At 40.5% G+C, this 18163-nt stretch overlaps 1 protein-coding gene across 12 annotated transcripts in view; it reads right to left on the reverse strand.

Annotated features, from left to right (window-relative positions):
* Nucleotides 1-18163, reverse strand: part of LOC143323080 (protocadherin Fat 3-like) — a 244803-nt gene that overhangs the window by 155789 nt on the left and 70851 nt on the right. For 11 of the 12 annotated variants that reach the window (XR_013077385.1, XM_076734696.1, XM_076734694.1 and 8 more), the window contains exon 2: nucleotides 1068-4394. Coding sequence is in view for 11 of the 12 variants with exons in the window: in XM_076734696.1 (XP_076590811.1) it covers nucleotides 1068-4377 (3310 nt within the window). In the remaining variant the exon portion in view is untranslated. The remainder of the gene's footprint in view (nucleotides 1-1067; nucleotides 4395-18163) is intronic. The other variant, XM_076734697.1, reaches the window with a different exon arrangement.

Genomic DNA, 18163 nt, shown 5'->3' on the forward strand with positions numbered 1-18163 from the left:
TCTGCTCCTGTTCATCACCTAGGAGAACCACAGCGCGTTAACGACCATGTATGTGTGAGGGTGCATGAATCTTTGTGTAAGTGTGTCTTAGATACAGTATATATAATACATAAAACCTGTACTACCGACCACCTTAAGCCCTTCAGGCGGAGTGGGTCATTGAGGGGTTGGGTGCAGTGTGCAGTGTTTTTGCTGTTTCACCAGAACAAAATCCTGTGTCTGTCAATCTATATAAATACATAAATATTTTCTTTCTTTTTCTGCTTGAAAAAGTTAATCAGGCATACTCATTGTACTGTATGTTTGGTGGAGTGGTGCATTCATATGCAACTGTACAGTTTTGAAAACACGACTTGCAAAATGAGAATTTAGAGAGAAAATGCAAGGATGTTTTTAAACGCACGAATACCCAACCACCAACCACAAATTAAATCTCAATCTGTAAGATACATTGCAGTGTAATACAGAATCATGTTTTCCAACCAGTGATTCACTGTTGTCAGCAGTTTCTTATGCTATAAGGGTCTGTGGGGTCATATGATCTGATAGCAAAAGCATATTCCAGACTCAAGTTTACATCATTAATTGCAGCAATTCTACATCTTGTAGAGAACTCCTTTATCTCTAACTTAGCAGCTGTTCTACAATTAGTATTGGTGTACATGGTCAGGCCTCTGAACTGTAAAAATCTAAAAAATCATGTTAGCATTTTACTTAGGTCTATAAAGTGTGTTCTCTATTTTATTCTCTGTGTCACAGTGATTTGCAAAAGAGGCCAGACTGAGTAAAGTAAGACTGAAAGAACATGATCTGTGCAGCATGAACACAGAAGGAGGGGGCCCACTTTCCTGATGTTTGTACAATCAATGTGTTTGTGCACTAGCTGATGTGTATATCAGTGCTTTTGGACAATTTCCGTGACACTATGTCTCCGATCAGTCAATGAAGATTTATAAAGCCAAGTACAGTTTTCCACTCTCTCATTTTTATCTAGTTTAATGATAGGAATAAGGCAAAACTGATTAAAAGCATGGTACAAGACATGACAATTTTCAAAGAAAACTCACCGGTCTCTTCATCAATGGCAAAACGTCCAAGCCCACTCCCATCGTGAATGGAGTACTGGATTTCTCCATCTCTGCCAGCATCATCATCTTTAGCTGTGACTTGGAGTAGGGTAGTTCCAATCCTGGCATTCTCTTTAACTAATCCTGTCAAAGCAAAGTGGAAAAAGTACGGCGCATAGAGATTTTCGTTCACATCTACAACCTCAACCTCCACAAAGGTGACAGAGAGAAGAGAAACAGGCCTTCCCTTGTCTTTGGCCTTCACAGTGAGGTTGTAGAACTGCTGGGTCTCGTAGTCCAGCTCCTTTGTCAGCCGAATAGCCCCGCTGACCCTGTCTACCTCAAACCATCCATTGTACTCATTGGCTAGAGAGTACCGGACCTGGCCTCCCAACCCCAAATCTGGGTCTTGGGTTTCTAACCAGGCCACAACCGTTCCAACTGGAAGATCCTCCAGAGCCCTGGCTTTGTATACACTAGGGATAAATAGTGGAGGACAGTCATTCACATCTTCCAATATGATTTTCAAAGTGGTCACAGAAAACCTCTGGCTTCCTTTCTCTGCCTTGTCCCGGGCCTCAATCTTCAGGTTAAAAACAGAAACAAATTCCCTGTCTAGTTGGCCTGCAACATACACTATCCCATTAGTGGAGTTGATACCAAACTGGGTGGTGCTGGTCAGAACAGAGTACACAATCTCCCCATTGGATCCAAGATCTTTGTCAGTAGCATCAACCTGGATGACATCTGTGCCTATGGCAGTGTTTTCAGGTATGACAATTGTATAGCCTCCATCTTGCAAAAATTGGGGTGCATTGTCATTAGCATCCTCTACGTAGACAGTAAGCAAACGCCAGGCAGTTTTTGGTGGCAGTCCAAGGTCATAGATAGTGAGGTTGAGGAGATAGCGATCCCTCTTTTCTCTATCCATTGGTAGGAATACACTGATAATGCCGGTCTCCATGTTGATGGTAAAACAACTGTCAGTGTTTCCACCTGAAATAGAGTATAAAATCTGACCATTGAAACCTGTGTCACCATCATAGGCATTCACCATGAAAACACTCGAGCCAACCTTTAGGTCTTCATGTACAACAATATCTGTCGGAAAAGCTTTGTCAAACTGGGGCGTTTGCCTATTGACAGAAAAAAGGTCAATAAAACCTTCTTCGATTTTGGGCTTAGTGCTAGCTTTGGACTTTTTGAGTAACTTTTCAGCTAACTTTTGGGCTACCTTTGTCTCCTTACAGTTGAAACTTTTGGGAGGAGATTTCCCTTGAACAACTGTGATGTTCACAAACATAGGATCGGAAAAGTTCTCACCATCTGTGGCAGTTATTTTGAGACTAAAGATACCATTCTTTGGACTGGCTGTGGCAAGGGAACGTCGCAGTGTGAGGACCCCTGAATCTGGGTTGAGGTCAAAGTACCCCCAGTCGTTCCCTGAAATAATTTTATATTTCACTAGCTCTAACTCATCTATATCAATCGCAGACATTGTGGTAATCACTTCATCCACTGAAAAATCCCTTGACAGCACCCCCTGGCATGCAATCTTCTCAAACAATGGCTGGTTATCATTTACATTTTCCAGGTGGATTGTTACATTGACTTCACTTTCTCGCCTGTAAGGTGACCCCCAGTCAGATGCTCTGACAATAAATACAAAGCTTTCTGATGAGGATTCAAAGTCCAACTCTTTCGTGGTACTGATGATACCAGAAAATTGATTGACTTTGAATGGTAATGGTTGAAGGCTAGAAATGCTGTAAGTTATGTATCCATTTTCGCCTTTATCCTCGTCCACTGCAGAAACTGTTAATACATTGGTCCCAACTGGTACACTTTCATTAACCAAAATCTCATAAGAGGACTGATCAAAAGTTGGTGTGTTGTCATTGGCGTCCTCAATGTGAACCCGGACTTTAACTTTGAGCTCACTGTCTATTTCCAATACTTCTAGATTAAAGACATGCTGGGTCACTTGAGTGAACCAGCGAGTGGTAGAGATTACGCCTGTTAGGGTGTTAATTTGAAAAAAAACTGAATCTGCAGATGGAGTCAGAATATATTCTGCATCATCAGGCTCAGGCTTGATTTTAACAGCCTCTACAATCGTGCCTGGTGGTGAAATTTCATTCAGACTAACATCATACAATTCTCGCTCAAACTTGGCTTCCTCTGTCTGCCGTTTCTTGACCATAATGTGGACAACCTTGACGGCAGAGTATTTCTGTGGGGTTCCCCTGTCTTTAGCCTGCAAAGTGAGGTTACAGCCATAGGGGTAAGTCTCCCAACTTACTGACTCAAGGGCCTTTATGGCAAACTGGCCTTCCTCAGATCTTTCCATAAAAAACTTCTCAGAGGGGTCTCCACCCACAATGACCACTGAGTCTATTTCTCCATTTAAACCTTCATCTAGGTCCTCAACAGTGACCATGGCATACACAAGATTTTTATCAAGCCAAGAGGGGCTATGAGTGACCACATTCATGACTGGGGCATGTTCATTCATGCGCTCTACATGGACAAAAAGCTTGGCTGTGCTGCTGACCCCATTATTTCCATACAGCTTCATGCCACGGTCCACTGCCAGGATTTCTAAGTCATACCGGTTCTGCTCATCAACATTGAGCTTTCCGCTTAGAGAAACCACTCCACTGGTTGGGTGTACTGCAAACAGCTCCATTTTCTCCTTGAAAAAATAGTAAAACTCCCCATTGGAGCCAATATCTGCATCTGTGGCTGTAACTTGTGCTATGCTAGTTCTGAGAGGGGTGCTCTCCACTATGGTGACTGAGTAAGTGGTGGGTGAGAACAAGGGTCTGAGGTCATTCATATCCAAGACCTGGATGCTAACTTTAGTCCATGTCTCAAGGAAGGCATCTCCCTTGACAGAGGCTTTCACTGTCAATACATAATTATCCTGGATCTCTCGGTTCAAGATAGCTGCATTGCCACCTTTAGTCCTTATGCGCAAGAAGCAGAAGTCACCCAGCACATACTCCTCTGCCTTGAAAAACCCTTCGTCATCACCTGAGGTGATTCTGTAGCGGATCTCCCAGGAGCGCTGTGCCAGGTGGATGCCCATTTTAACTTTACTGTTGGCATAGGTACGTGCTGCTGAGTTTTCATAAACTGTTGCGTGGTAGGCAGCCTGAGTGAAGCCAAAGTGAGGTCCATCCTGAGGGGCCCGCTGGGTGTTCTGGCCACAGCAGGGTGGTGGCTTGATGAGTAGCAATAACAGCAGCAGGGCCAGGCTGAGGAATGGGGCTTGCATGCCTGCCCACTGGCCCATATTCACATCCATCCCATCATCATTTCATTCTGAAAGAGAAAGCGAAGGACAGAGACAGGGAGAAAAGGGTTAGCAACAGGGTGAGGGATATAACTCATTTACAGGCAACTAATTATCCAGTGGACTAGAGAGATTGAAAGTGAGGAGGGGATGGGGAGTCCACAGTTACCAGACAAACAAAATGAAGGCTGACATCATCCTTATGTGGTCTCTGGACACTGGCAGTCAATTGCAACTTTCAGAAAAACCAGAGGTGGTTTGAGAAGGAACAAAATAATTGTATGGCTAGGAAGAGAAGTGTAACATCACCAAAACAAACATCAAAGAAAATAAGTGTAGAGGACAAAATGATGGGCTGCCACACCATGACCCCATCATAACCCATTTCCTGAAATACATGAAAACTGCCGCCCTGTGTCTTAAAACCATGCAATATCTCCAGAAGCAAAACAGATATGGTTTTGAAACCGAGTCAAGTAGTTGCTGTGTTCAGATTTTGTTTAAATTTTTTTCCCAGCAAAAAAAGAGTGTTCTGAAAGAAAGCAGCCACAAATATGTGCCAATCTGGGTTTTGGGAGAAAAGCCTGATCCGGTAAAAGCCATGTTGTGGCCATAGGAGTGCCACAGTGGTCTGCATTTTGATGACTCTTCACTTTCCACCACAAGGGATGAAGAGATGTGGCGGGAAAAGACAGGCCATATCCAAGCACACTGATAATAACACACTGCTGAGGTGTACCAGTAGATGTCAAATTCTCAACAACACAAACAGTTAAACACACATACAACCAGCTAATGCAAAAGTCCAATTTTCTTTTTTTTTTTTTTTGTTTCAAACAGGAACGGAATTCAGTCTTGACTTGTTTGACTAAAAAGACAAAAATCATTTGGCTTTGTGAACGTGACCATAAACCACCTCATTTCAAACAATGCATACCAATGCCTAAGCCTGCATTTAAAAACAATTCAACACTCATTGGAGGGAGAAAAGCTAGAATCCACTGAAGTAAAATCCGTTTTCGTCTGACCTTAAACTGTCATTTCAGCATCAGCTTCACTAAGTGATGGTTGATGTGTGTGTGTGTGTGTGTGTGTGTGTGTGTGTGTGTGGGGGGGGGGGGGTTCAAGGACTTTCCTGCTGGAAGTGTCTCAGAGTAGTCTCAGTCAGTCAGCTTTACTAGGTCAGTACATCTCTCCTTTGAAAAGCTCCTGATATAACACACAGTGTTATCAAGTTAAGAAAGGCAAAGAGAAGTGTATTCTGGAGTTAGTGACTTTGGTGTAGACTACATCTGAGCCCCCTTTTTTTTAACTCTAATGTTGAACAATACTATATAAATAAAACATTTTAGCAAATCTGCACTATGTATGTAACAGAAAACAATAACCAGGATGATGTTGATCCTCGAGAAAATGTCTAAACATGAAATTATATGAAATTACAAGACAAGATCTGAAGGTGTGAGAAATGCCTTTTTTTTTATAATTTGTGAACTGAATTATTAATGTTTATCTATATGATTAGGAAACCGATAATACTGGAAGAGTGAGCCCAGCTGATTCCAGAAGTCTGCTGTGTAAGTTTTCCAATTCCAATTTGAAATTGTCAGTTGGGTTCTAAGACTGGATCATCCTTTGTCTTGTGGGTATGCATAGTATATACCAAGCAAGGCTGCATACATGAATGACTTAGTGGTTTAACAAAACAATCAGAGGTTTGACAGCTATCGTGTGCTCACTCACAAAATGTCTTGAAATAAAGCACTGGACTCTTCAAATAACTAAGAACTCAACCAATAAGATCAACCAAAAAGTCAGTCAAAGTCATGGTGCTTATTATTACATGTGCTGCAAGAAACATCATATGTGTGGATTGTAGCATTTAGTCACAAAAGTAGCACTTGAATGTGGTCTGCTGTTATTTTCAATTGTTACAATCCCACAATACCTAAGAGGCAGCCATTTCTGGAAGTACCATAAACACACATCTGGTCAAAATGTTCCCTGTTATATTTGTCACCACACACACACACACACACACACACACACACTTATGGTTATCATTCCTGTCCACCATATGTAGAGCTTTGCCCTGAGGTTTGGTCAGAGAACGAGGTTGATCAAGCACATGTACCAATTATGCTGCTCTGCTCTCCCCTTTAGATAATATTGTTGAGATCAGTGACAGCGTGTGTTCACAAGGACTATGTACGAGAGACACGAGGTTTTTGGCAGACTGGAGCTGCTATGCCCCACCCCTTGGTGTATTTCTGCCTCAGCTTGTGTTTTTCTCTTAAGTGTCACAAACATTTCTCTTTTTCAGACTTTTTGAAATGTTTCTATTTGTGTGTGATGAAAATACATGTAGATAGAGGTGAGAAGCTGAGCAGATTCTCGTGGCCATTTTGGTATTTTTGCACATTAGGCGATGTATTACAAAATACATTTACTACGAAATATTCTGGAAAAAACTGGAGCTAGAGTAGGGATTATTTTGTCAGACTGGACATGCTTGTAGTTCCAGTAGAGTTAAAGTGGTAAATAATTCTTCATAAAACTTTATATTCCTTTGAAGAAACTGCAGACACTGTAGACACTTCATAATAATTTAAGTTAATCAGCCTCTCTGTTCTTAAGTGTTATGATCTACCAAATCAACGTAGTTTTGTAGGACCCAAGGGGTAGACAAATAGCACGGAAATGAAAGGAGCTGTTCAAAACACAGCAGTAATAAGAAGTATTAATAAGAACAAAACAATCCCTACGATGACAAAAACGTGAACCAACAAAACACAGTCTCCAAAAAAGAGAGACAAGGAATGGCTGGAAAGTCTAGCATGAAGCTCGAACAATCTGGCAGCGAGACAATACCGCCATGCTGCTTAAATGCAGGGAGAAAACAGTGGATAAGCGTCAGGTGCGCCGTCTGCCCTCTGTACTGGCAGGCCACACCTCCACTGCAGAAAACAGAAAGACACATACACAAGCCCCTACACAGAAACATATAACAAAATATCATAACGTATGGTCTAACATTAAACACATAATTGTCATGTTGTTTCTACCTCACAAGCCTGTGTCTGCTGTGTTTGCCACACACACACACACACACACACACACACACACACACACACACACACACACACACACGCTAGGTTTTCATAATTTTTGGGGACATTACATAGACATATATTCATTTCCCGGAGACTTACCCTAACCATAACCTCTACTTGCCTAACCCTTACGCTAACCTTATCCTCAGTCTTCACCCTAAAATTTAATGATTTACATTATGAGGACCTGCATTTTGTCCCCGCAAGTACGGCGAGTCCCCACAATGTGACAGATTTATGTCCCTACAAACTGAGTAATATATAGGCACACTTACATTCACGCACATGCAGAGACACACACACACACACACACACACACACACACACACACACCACAAGCAATAGTGACACAGAGAAACACTATCATTTTCCACTGAGAAGCCCCACTTACTGTCAGCTCTAAACACCCTCCCATTAGCTTTTCATTTCAGGCTAATTGGCCTTGAATTGTGTGGCAAACAGCAGCCAAAAGCCTCCACACCCTGGCTAATACAACGGTATATGTTAACAGCAAACCGACAGAGGCAGACCTGCTGGTGGCTGTTGGTTTCCTTCTGCCTTACTTACTAGCTCACGTCCTGACAAAGCAGCCAACACACACATACACTCACACACATAGTGGGGAGCTGACAGTAATGTAGAGCAGAAGACTGAAAATAGCTCTTTACCGATGACTCACAGCACACAGACAGCGTGTATGAAGACAAGACAGCAGTAAATATGTCTCTACAAGGAGGGTGCAACCAATCAACTGCTAGTTACAACAGCCATGTGAACAAGATTTTAATGCTTTAAATGCATAAATTAGGGAAAAAAGTAGTGGAAAGGCAATCACATTTTTTTCACGAACTGATCCATCATGGCTACCCTGACTTCCACTAGTCCCACTGTGGTGGAAGTTTATTTTCATTTCTGGTACTTCACTGATTCCGGATGGTGTTGGTGACTTTAGTTACACTGTTAAATTGGACTGTGTCCAATATTCACAAATCAGTGACTACAAAGGTGTGCAAGCCCTCACCAAATTCTTTGTAAGGTCTTTTGTTTGAAATTAATGATTTTCAAAATTAGGTAGTCTTTTTCTGTTAAATTAGACAGTGAACAACCCATTTTAAAACACAAACTGATGAGCACTATCAGCAATAAAAGGCTTGACTGCTGCATGCAAATGCAATTTTGACTGGAGACTTTTTTATTGAACCATTGGACCAAATGGTGTCTTTATATTTCAAAGGATGGAAAAAAGGATGAGCTGCATCACTATCTGAATAATCGTATGTGAAGACCAGATGTTACACTCTTCGTTACATACACCTAAAAGCCATATATAGATACATCTGATGTAAATCTAAACTCTAGAACAGGTCTAAATCTGGACTGTTGTTCAGTTTGATTTGAAATGTAATTTAAGGAAAACCACAATCACCAGGCACAAGAAAAATATAGCATCTAAGTGAAACTGTTTAGTCAGTTAAGAGCCACTCACTGCCAAATCCTGCTATGTAGCAAACAATGGGGTTGTTTTCTGTCCTACTGTGATTGTTACAGCCTCCTCTATCTGGAAGGAGTGTAGGAAGAGAAGCAGACAGAGAGACAGGCAGATGAGAGGGAAAAAGAAAGCATGAGAGTGGGAGGAGAACACAAACAGCACAACAAGACAGGAGGAGACCAAGGAAGAGAGAGGGGGAATGTGCATCTCCCACACAGAGAGCTACAGCACACTGGCACTTAAAATCATGACTGTCAACTCTGGTTAACTCATCAATCAGCAGAAGGCGTGCATTGGGCCAGCAAATCCATAATTTGTCTTTCTGTTACTATGTCAAAAGATGTTACTTAAAAATGCATCAAACACCTCAGAGTACAGCCACTTCAGACATTTTGTGGTGTTACAAAAACAAAAAACTAAATAGATTTGGTTTCAATTTAGAGAGTAAGCCCAGTATGTGCAGTAGGACAATGTGAGAATGCCGATGCATTCATGTTAAGACTAACTGCTCCCTGGGGGCTCAGAAAAATAATACATCCCTACCTGGGTATTTGTATACAAAGAAATATTTAGCAAAAAAGGTAAAAAAAAGTAAGCCAGTCACTCAGTGTCGACCTTCACAACAACTACTTACAACAACACACACAAATGCACTGGTTAGGAAAGTGCATTTGTGTGCTAGATCAGAGTTGTTTTGTCTTTATATTTCAGTTTTTCCAATTTCTCAAGTGCAATACAACACATGTTATTAGTTAGTTTTCTCATAATATCAGCAGTAGTACTTTTTATGGCAATAGAATTTTTTATAATATGTACAAAGGTACATATACATAGTTGTTTTTTACTTTTTATTTTGACCTCTTTATGCCACTGTGCTTGCTCTTTCTAATACTTGCTGGCTGTAATGACTAAATTTCCCCAGTGTGGGATCAATATAGTCTTATCTTATCTTAAATGATTCGATTATCCTCTCTTGCCTTCCGTTTAGGTTTAAAGCAGAATAAACTTCTTACCTATTCTGGTCCCACACCAGATATATTCCAATTTAACTATATATACATAGTTAAATTGGAATAGATCTGGTTATATATTTTATATATATTGAGGGCAAGGAGTTACCGTCCACACTGCATTCTTTAAATATAAATAGTTTGCAAACAAAAACGAAGTGCTATTTTGCTTATTTTATTTCAATTGAAGGCTAGGACAGAGGGAAATCAGCACATGTTCAGCTCCTAGACGTAGTTATTCAAGCCCAGCTGGACCCTTGAACACAGTGATTACTGATGGTTTTGTGACCAAGTAATGTCAATAGCAATTTTGAGTGGTTCATCAGGTTAGCTATTGTGACAGAGGTAGGATAGCATGTACCTCTGCATGGCCTGCACATTTAAAGCTAGGGTAGGTAATGTAATTTAGAAGCATTTTTTTTATTGTATCTGTTGAAATTCTTTTTACATCCTGACAGCAATCAGTAAATCAATTCAAACCAGAGCAGAGGATAGGTAAGTGCAGAGGTATCCAGGCTAGGCTCGCGGCTAGTCCAAACAGGGAAAACTTGAGGAGGTGGAGTCTGTGTTTGTAATGGTTGGTGTCATGATGCTGTAGTGGTCTGCAAACATCGTTCACTGCTGGCAGTTTATGTTCATCAAGTGCCAACCTTCAGATCTTCCAAGGTAATTTATAGACATCCAGTTGGCCACTGTTTATATTCCCCCCTCTCCCAACATCAACAGAACTGAAGCAGTCACCAAATTGTATCAAGCCATCAGTGAGCAACAGAGAGCCCACCCAGACAGATTTAAACCATGCAGATCTTAAGGCCAAATTCCAAAAAATACACCAACATGCTGATTATTGAACAAGAAGAAATAATACACTGTGCCTGGTTTACACCACCCACAAAGGACCATTCAAGGTTTCACCCCTCCCCCACCTCTGCCTCTGTGTCCACATCACTGTGATGCAAAAACCAGCATACAAACCAAGGGTAAAAGTCACCAAAACGGTTCAAAAGAGGCACATGTGTGGCCAGAGGGTCCCACCTTTGTTCTGACACCACAGACTGGGACATGTTTAAGCAGGCAGCCACTGACAACAGACACAGTAACATCCAATAATATACAGAGATTGTCACTGCCTACATCACCAAATGCATTGATGATGTGACTCACACTAAAACCATCACCACTGGGGCTAACCAAAAGCCATGGCTGACAGGGGTGGTCCACAGGCTGATGAAGGCCTGGAACACCTTATTCAGAACAATGTACGCAGCTGGTCTGAGAACAGCCAGGGCCAGCCTACAAAATACCAGTCCACAAAAAGATAATCTGCCATTTCAGAGACAGCAGAGAAACACAAAGCCTGTGGTAGGGTATTCAGACCATCACAGACTACAAATCCTCACCACAGACCTGTGACAGCAGCATCTCTCTGCATCTTTCAACAACTTCCTTGCATGCATTGATGCACAAAACAACAAACCAGCACAGAAGACTATGCCCCCAGCTGCCTGAGCACCTTTCTGTGTAATTGGTTGCTGGACTTTCTCACTGAGAGATCACAAGCAGTACGGATTAGCAACAACACATCAACCACATCACATTGAGCACAGGGGCCATCCAAGGATATGTGCTCAGTCCCCTGCTCTTTGTCTGGCTGAACCACTACTGTGCACCAAACTACAGTATCAATCACATAGAATTTGTGGATGACACAACTGTGGTTGGTCTTACCAGCAACAACAATGCAACAAACTACTGGACCAAGGTGGTCATGTGGGACTCAGAGATAACAATTTCTCCCTAAATGTGGGGTAAACAAAGGAGATTGTTATTGACTTCTGGAGAACCTGCACCCAACACCCCCGACTGACCATCAATGGTTCTGCTGTGAAGAGGGTGAGCAGCATCAAATGTTTGCCTGTGCTCATTACAAAGGATCTCTCCTGGACAAACAAAAGTGCAGCAGTGCCTCTACTTCCTCTGCAAATTAAAGAGAGCAAGAGCCCCGGCACCCACGATGTGCTCTTTCTACTGAGGCACCATTGAAAGTATCCTGAGCAGCTGCATCATTGTGTGGTATGGGAGCTGCACTTATTTCCAGTAAGTGAGAACACATCTGAAAAGGGCAATTGTGCTACATGTGTGTACGGGAAACTTTAGACTATATCCAGACCCGGTTCTGGAGTCATATGAGAAAATGGGTTTAGTGTCTCTTGTATCTCTTTATTTAGTATTTTCAGAAACTGAATATCCCTATTGATACTGGAGTGAAAGTGAATGTCTTTCCTTCCTCCATGTTAGCAATGAAAAAAAAACCATAATGATATAAAAGATATATGGGCAATTGTAGTAATTCTGTGTATGTGTCCAGGGTTGATGTCCTTGGTGTGTATGTAATCTAGCTCAGAGTAATGGATGTACAACTAACAGTTGGGCGAGAAGAGCAGCACAATCATTCACTCAAACTGTTCAACACCCCTTCACATCACAGTGTTATCCTCAGAACACAGAAGTTTATCTATTTAACCCATTTCCTATGTATTGTGTCCAAAAAATGATCAAACAAGTATGGTGCCAAACTTAGATGCAAATTTTACTTTTACAACCTATTTATTGAATTCCCAGTTGAAAATTGCTTTTTAAAAGCTGAATGTAAAAATAAAAAATAAAAATAAATAAATAAAACAATAAAATTTAATTAATAAAAATAAAAAAAATAAATAATCATTTCTTGATGGGGCTGTAGAATCAGTGGCAAAGTTTACAACCAGGCTCAGAACAATTATTTTTTCTGGGTTTTTACAGAAGAGCTCTAAGGCTCAGAGGCTGCACCATCACTTTGCTCTCCTGCTCCTTCCCTCCTGCTCCTCCTCCTCGGCTCTCCCCCTGCTGTACTCTGCTCTCCTTCACTTTGTTTCACTGCTCCTCCCTGTCTAATGTTACTTGTCTTATTCGATTACATAAAACATTAACGTTAGATAATTTACACTCACATCACATCTGATTACAAGTGTGTGTAGACACAACTTTTACCTAACCATCATCATTTATGAGTCAGTAAAAGGCTAATGATACCTGGCTAGCGTCATCTTCATCAGCTGTCTTTCTCTTCTTAGAGAAATATTTGAACAAGCCCATCTGAAAATGCAGTCAGCAGTTACATCATGGCGCGTAGATATTAGCTTAATGCTATCAATTAGTTTACTGACATTAGCGACACTGAGTTGCCACCGGGCTCAATTAACTTAAGCTACCGATATGTTACGTAACGTTTGCTGGCCATCAGTATTTTGCGAATGTATATTTAACTTGTAAAATCTATTATGAGTTATCTTAAGCTAATAAGTCTACCTTTTCTCCGGTAAGTCGCTGCCCTACTTTCTAAGACGACACTCCTCTGACTCTCTGACCTGGTGCCGGGGTGCTTGACGTGATGTCACCTTCAAGGCTGCGCTCTCATGAGTAATTAACGTCGGACTCTGCTGTGAAGCTGGAGACATGTGGTGGTGGTGTATTTGCGACATTTAAAAAACAAAACAAAACAAAACAAAAAACCCAGAAATTTAAAGGAGCGGTGGCTAGGATTTAAGAATGGCGGCCCGCTACTCCTAAATGAATGTAGAGGAAACACTGTTTCATCAGCTTTAATGCAGTTGCTTCCACCCTACATTTCATCCCTTTTAACTCTGAACTCACAAATCTCACTCAAAGAATAGGCTGATGCTCCACACTCCATTGATTAAATCTGAATTTGGTAAAATGTTATTTCTTACAGTGCACCATATACATGGAACAACGTGCAAAAGGCCTTACTCTTGAACTCTCTATGGCTGTTCAAAGGTCTTATTTCTGACCCAGTTTTAATTGGTCAAATAGGTCAGGTCAAATAAAATCAAATGTCTGGCTCAACAAATCAACTACTCAATGTATAACAATTATCTAACGTCTGACCTAAACTGAACTATCTCTGACTTAATTCATTTTTGATCAGAATGAATGAATCACCAGAATTGAATATCAAAAAAAATGTTCAAAGGTCTGCGATCGGCTGGCGACCGGTTCAGGGTGTACCCCACCTCTCGCCCATTGCTAGCTGGGATAGGCTCCAGCCCCCCACAACCCCGAAAGGGATACGTGGGTATAGAAGATGGATGGATGAATGAATGAATGAATGAATGAATGTTCAAAGGTGGGTTGAGTCATTCTGGAGGAAAACTGTTGATATTGCCATCTCTTCTTCTTCACAATGCAGTAGTAAAGAGCCCACAGACAATTATCACGAACTGTGAAGCTCTCAAGTCATTGTCATCTCAAGGTCATTGTTTTGTTTTGTCCAAACTTTTTTTTTTTTTTGTTCTATAAAAAGACAAACGAACAACAACTGGTAAACTACCCACCTTACACTGCCTACGTATAATAATGATACAAATAATGAATTGCCTACCTTTATTATGAGTCATACAGACTTGCTGTGATATGTTATGGTATGTCATAAGTGGAAAGAGTACTGGCATGGATATCAATGTGCATGGATTGCTAAACCCACAGAATTGTGTAAATTCCTGGCTTTCGAAATATATGCATCTGGCATTTAAAATACTGTAGTAAAACCCTGGAATCAGAGTCACCATCAGAGTAGGGAGTGGGGACTGAAGACTGCTTTGGGATGCAACTATGAATGCTCACAACACAGGAATAAATAGACACTATCACTAAGGAAAACAAATCGATACAATACTTTATTTATTTATTTATTTATTTTTGTAAATACTACAATACTCTGTCAGTACACTAACCACCCAGCTCACCTCTGTCACTACTGAAAGAAACCATTCTGGACTTAGAGGCATGCAGTATGAGAGGTAAAATAGTTTTCACCAGTATTCCTGAACAAACCACAAACAGCCCATACAAATCAGTCAAGGAATTAACCCCTCAACAGCTAAAACAGCTAAAGGCTAAACAGCTATCGGTGGCTGTGGCTCAGGAAGTAGAGTGTCGTCCACCTATCAGGAGGTTGGTGGTTCATCCCTGGCCTTGGCAGTCCACATGCCGAAGTATCCTTGGGCTCAGATACTAAGCATCTGCCAAGTGACTAATTATAATTGGCAAATTAAAACAATTTCAACAAAAAGAACAATTTCAGCGACAAGGCAAGGAAGGAAAAGAAACTCAATAGAAAGAGAGACTCAATATCCAGTATCCAAGAGGAATCATGCAAAGTTGCAAGCAGCATCCCCCAATCAAAACAGATGATAAACAAAGGCAAAAAGCAATAATCTCAGTGGACAAATTATGCACAGATGGACAAAAATAAATAAATGAGAAGTAAATGTGACCTGACAGAGGAAACCCAGAATGCACTCAGAAATAAATGAAATTATGAATAAAAATAGAATTCCTGATGCATAGACTTTGATAATAAAATTTCCACCATAATAATAAAACTGGTAAATACTTGTCATATCAAATTAAACAAAATTAAAAAAAAAACAAAAAACATCTCCACCACTGAGGACTCAGCAGGGAAGCCTATGCATTCACCCACTGAGATGAAGTCTTCAGAAATTTTAATGCCAATCTATAATGCTCAGAAAAGGTGCCAAGTCAATTAATTTCTTATCAACACTGATTTACCAGAACTTAGTTAAGACACACCAACATACCTTATTCACCAAGAACACAGAATGAACCCTCCACTGCCCTCAATCTTATGCCATCTAATCTTATAACAAAAGCACAAGGACCTGATGGCTTTCGTGCTGACTTCATTAAAAATTTATGGTCCATTCTAGCTCCACTCATCAACGGTTTGATAGCTGAAATAAATCAAAATTGAAGACTTACAGAAAACATGAGAAAAAGTACAATTTCACCCCTCCTTCAACCTAACAAAGACCCAACCTTACCATCAAGTTAGCGCCCAACTTTTCTACTCAATGTGGATATAAAAAATTATCACCAAAGCACTAGCCTACAGAATAGAAAAGTCATTTCATCCATAACTCACCCAGATCAAATGGCTTCATCAAAGGTAGACAGTCATCCAGTCAACATCCAGCAGACATTTTAATGGATTATTCATCATCACAACAAGCAGGAACATCATAGCCACCTTAGATGCAGAAAAAGTCTTTCACAAAGTAAACTGGTTATTCCTAATAACCATATTGCAAAGATTTGGCTTTGGGGAATCATTATTAACTGGGTCAAGATTCTGTACACCTCGCCTTCAGCCACTGTTATTACCAATGGACAAACCTCACAAAGCTTCACACTGCACAGGGGGACAAAGCAAAGATGCCCACTCTGTCCCTCTCTGCCATTTTCATTCTCACCATTTTCATTGAACCATTAGCTGCAGCCATTCATCAAGGCACCCTCATAAAAGGAATCCAAACACCCAGTGCACATCATAAGATCAGTCTCTATGCAAATGATATATTACTGTTCCTATAAAACCCTCACAACAAGAATCAATTAAACTTACTGAATAATATTACAGTTTTTCTCAATTGCTAAAACACAAAACCTGGTCCCTGTAGCACAAAAACCCAAACCTTTTCATCATTCCCAGAAGCACACACACATTCCCCATAACCAAAAACACAATTCACCTGTTTCCACACGACTCAATATTAAAAACACTTTCTGCAAAATCTTACACAAAAGTGGCCAAATAAATCATTCATTGCATGTGTTCATTCAGCAAACACATGCTCTCAATATAAAACTCAGAGACCACCCCCTTCTCCAGGTGAAAACACTCAGCCTAAAAATTGTTAACACACCAATCAGAATTGGGGGTCAATAAATAGAGCCTAGAGGCATGTTCATGTCCTTTGGAACAATGGATCCCAACCATGCAGAGGTTGATGCCGATGCTGATGAACCCGTATATGTGCTCAATATGGAAATGCTGCGAACAAACCCTATTCTTGACATTTTGGTGGCAGTGTGTTGAATTAATCCCTTCTGTGTGTAACAAACACTCATGTAGTCTGTGTTTTGACAGCTTGTGTGTATTGTCTGAGGGTAAAAACTGATTGGGACCCAGAAGTTAGATGTTTGTACTGTTGGGTGTGAGTTTTTAAAATTGTGTGTGAAGATTTGAGAAAACGGTGAGTTGTTCCAGGAACTGTGTCTTAGCCATTGAGAAAAACTGTAATATGTTTCTGACTACTCCATTAACTGAAATTCATCTTCAATTTTGCCATTACATTCTGGCAGCCCATTCTCCACCTATCCCTTTATGCATAGGTCACATCACAGGTCACATCACGTATTTAGTTTTTAATATCTGACAATGCTTAAAGTATAATTAAGGATATTAGCATTTATTATTATTATTATTATTATTATTATTATTATTATTATTATTATTATTATTATTGTTCCCTGGCCTGATCCTGGATCCATTGGTTTTCTGTCTTTCAGGATGCAGACAGACAGACAGACAGACAGACAGACAGACAGACAGACACACACACACACACACACACACACACACACACACACTCTCTCTCTCTCTCTCTCTCTCTCTCTCACACACACACACACACACACACACTGGCCTGTATTCACTGTGCCTTGTTTTGTCAGTGCTTTGTCTTAATAAAAAAGAAAGAAAAAATGCTGGAAATACTATGCTATGCAAAAGTCAACGCAAGCAAATCACAGCATTTTAACTATTGTGTACAACACACATGAATAATGAGGAAGGACTTGCATGTGCATGTATCTAATTCATGGTCACTCTACTATGTGCAGCAAATGACAGTTAGTCTATGTTTCTGACCAACACCATTTTTACTCTGAAGGTCTATCCATGAAGTCCATCCATGAATTTGTTGTGGACAGTGAAGAAAATGTCCACTACAAATATTTTTCTCCTTAGAGTATAGTAATCTGTTCACACAGATTCCCATAGCATTTATTTTTCAAACATACATATGGCCTCAAGGAGCTTTGTGAAATGATGCTCATTGCTACAAGTGCACAAGAACAATTACAGGCACTTGGGAAAATAGTTGGTACTATATGTTTTTGCTGTTGCTCCAGTTATCAAGGGTATCAAAACATTAATATTAACGAGAGACCAAATTTAATGAGACTGCTCCATTCACGCTGGACTACTGGATTAAAAAAAAGAAACAACAACAACAACAACAACTAATAATAATAATAAT

Source organism: Chaetodon auriga, chromosome 7 (assembly GCF_051107435.1).
Source record: "Chaetodon auriga isolate fChaAug3 chromosome 7, fChaAug3.hap1, whole genome shotgun sequence".
Classification (NCBI taxonomy): Eukaryota; Metazoa; Chordata; class Actinopteri; order Chaetodontiformes; family Chaetodontidae; genus Chaetodon; species Chaetodon auriga.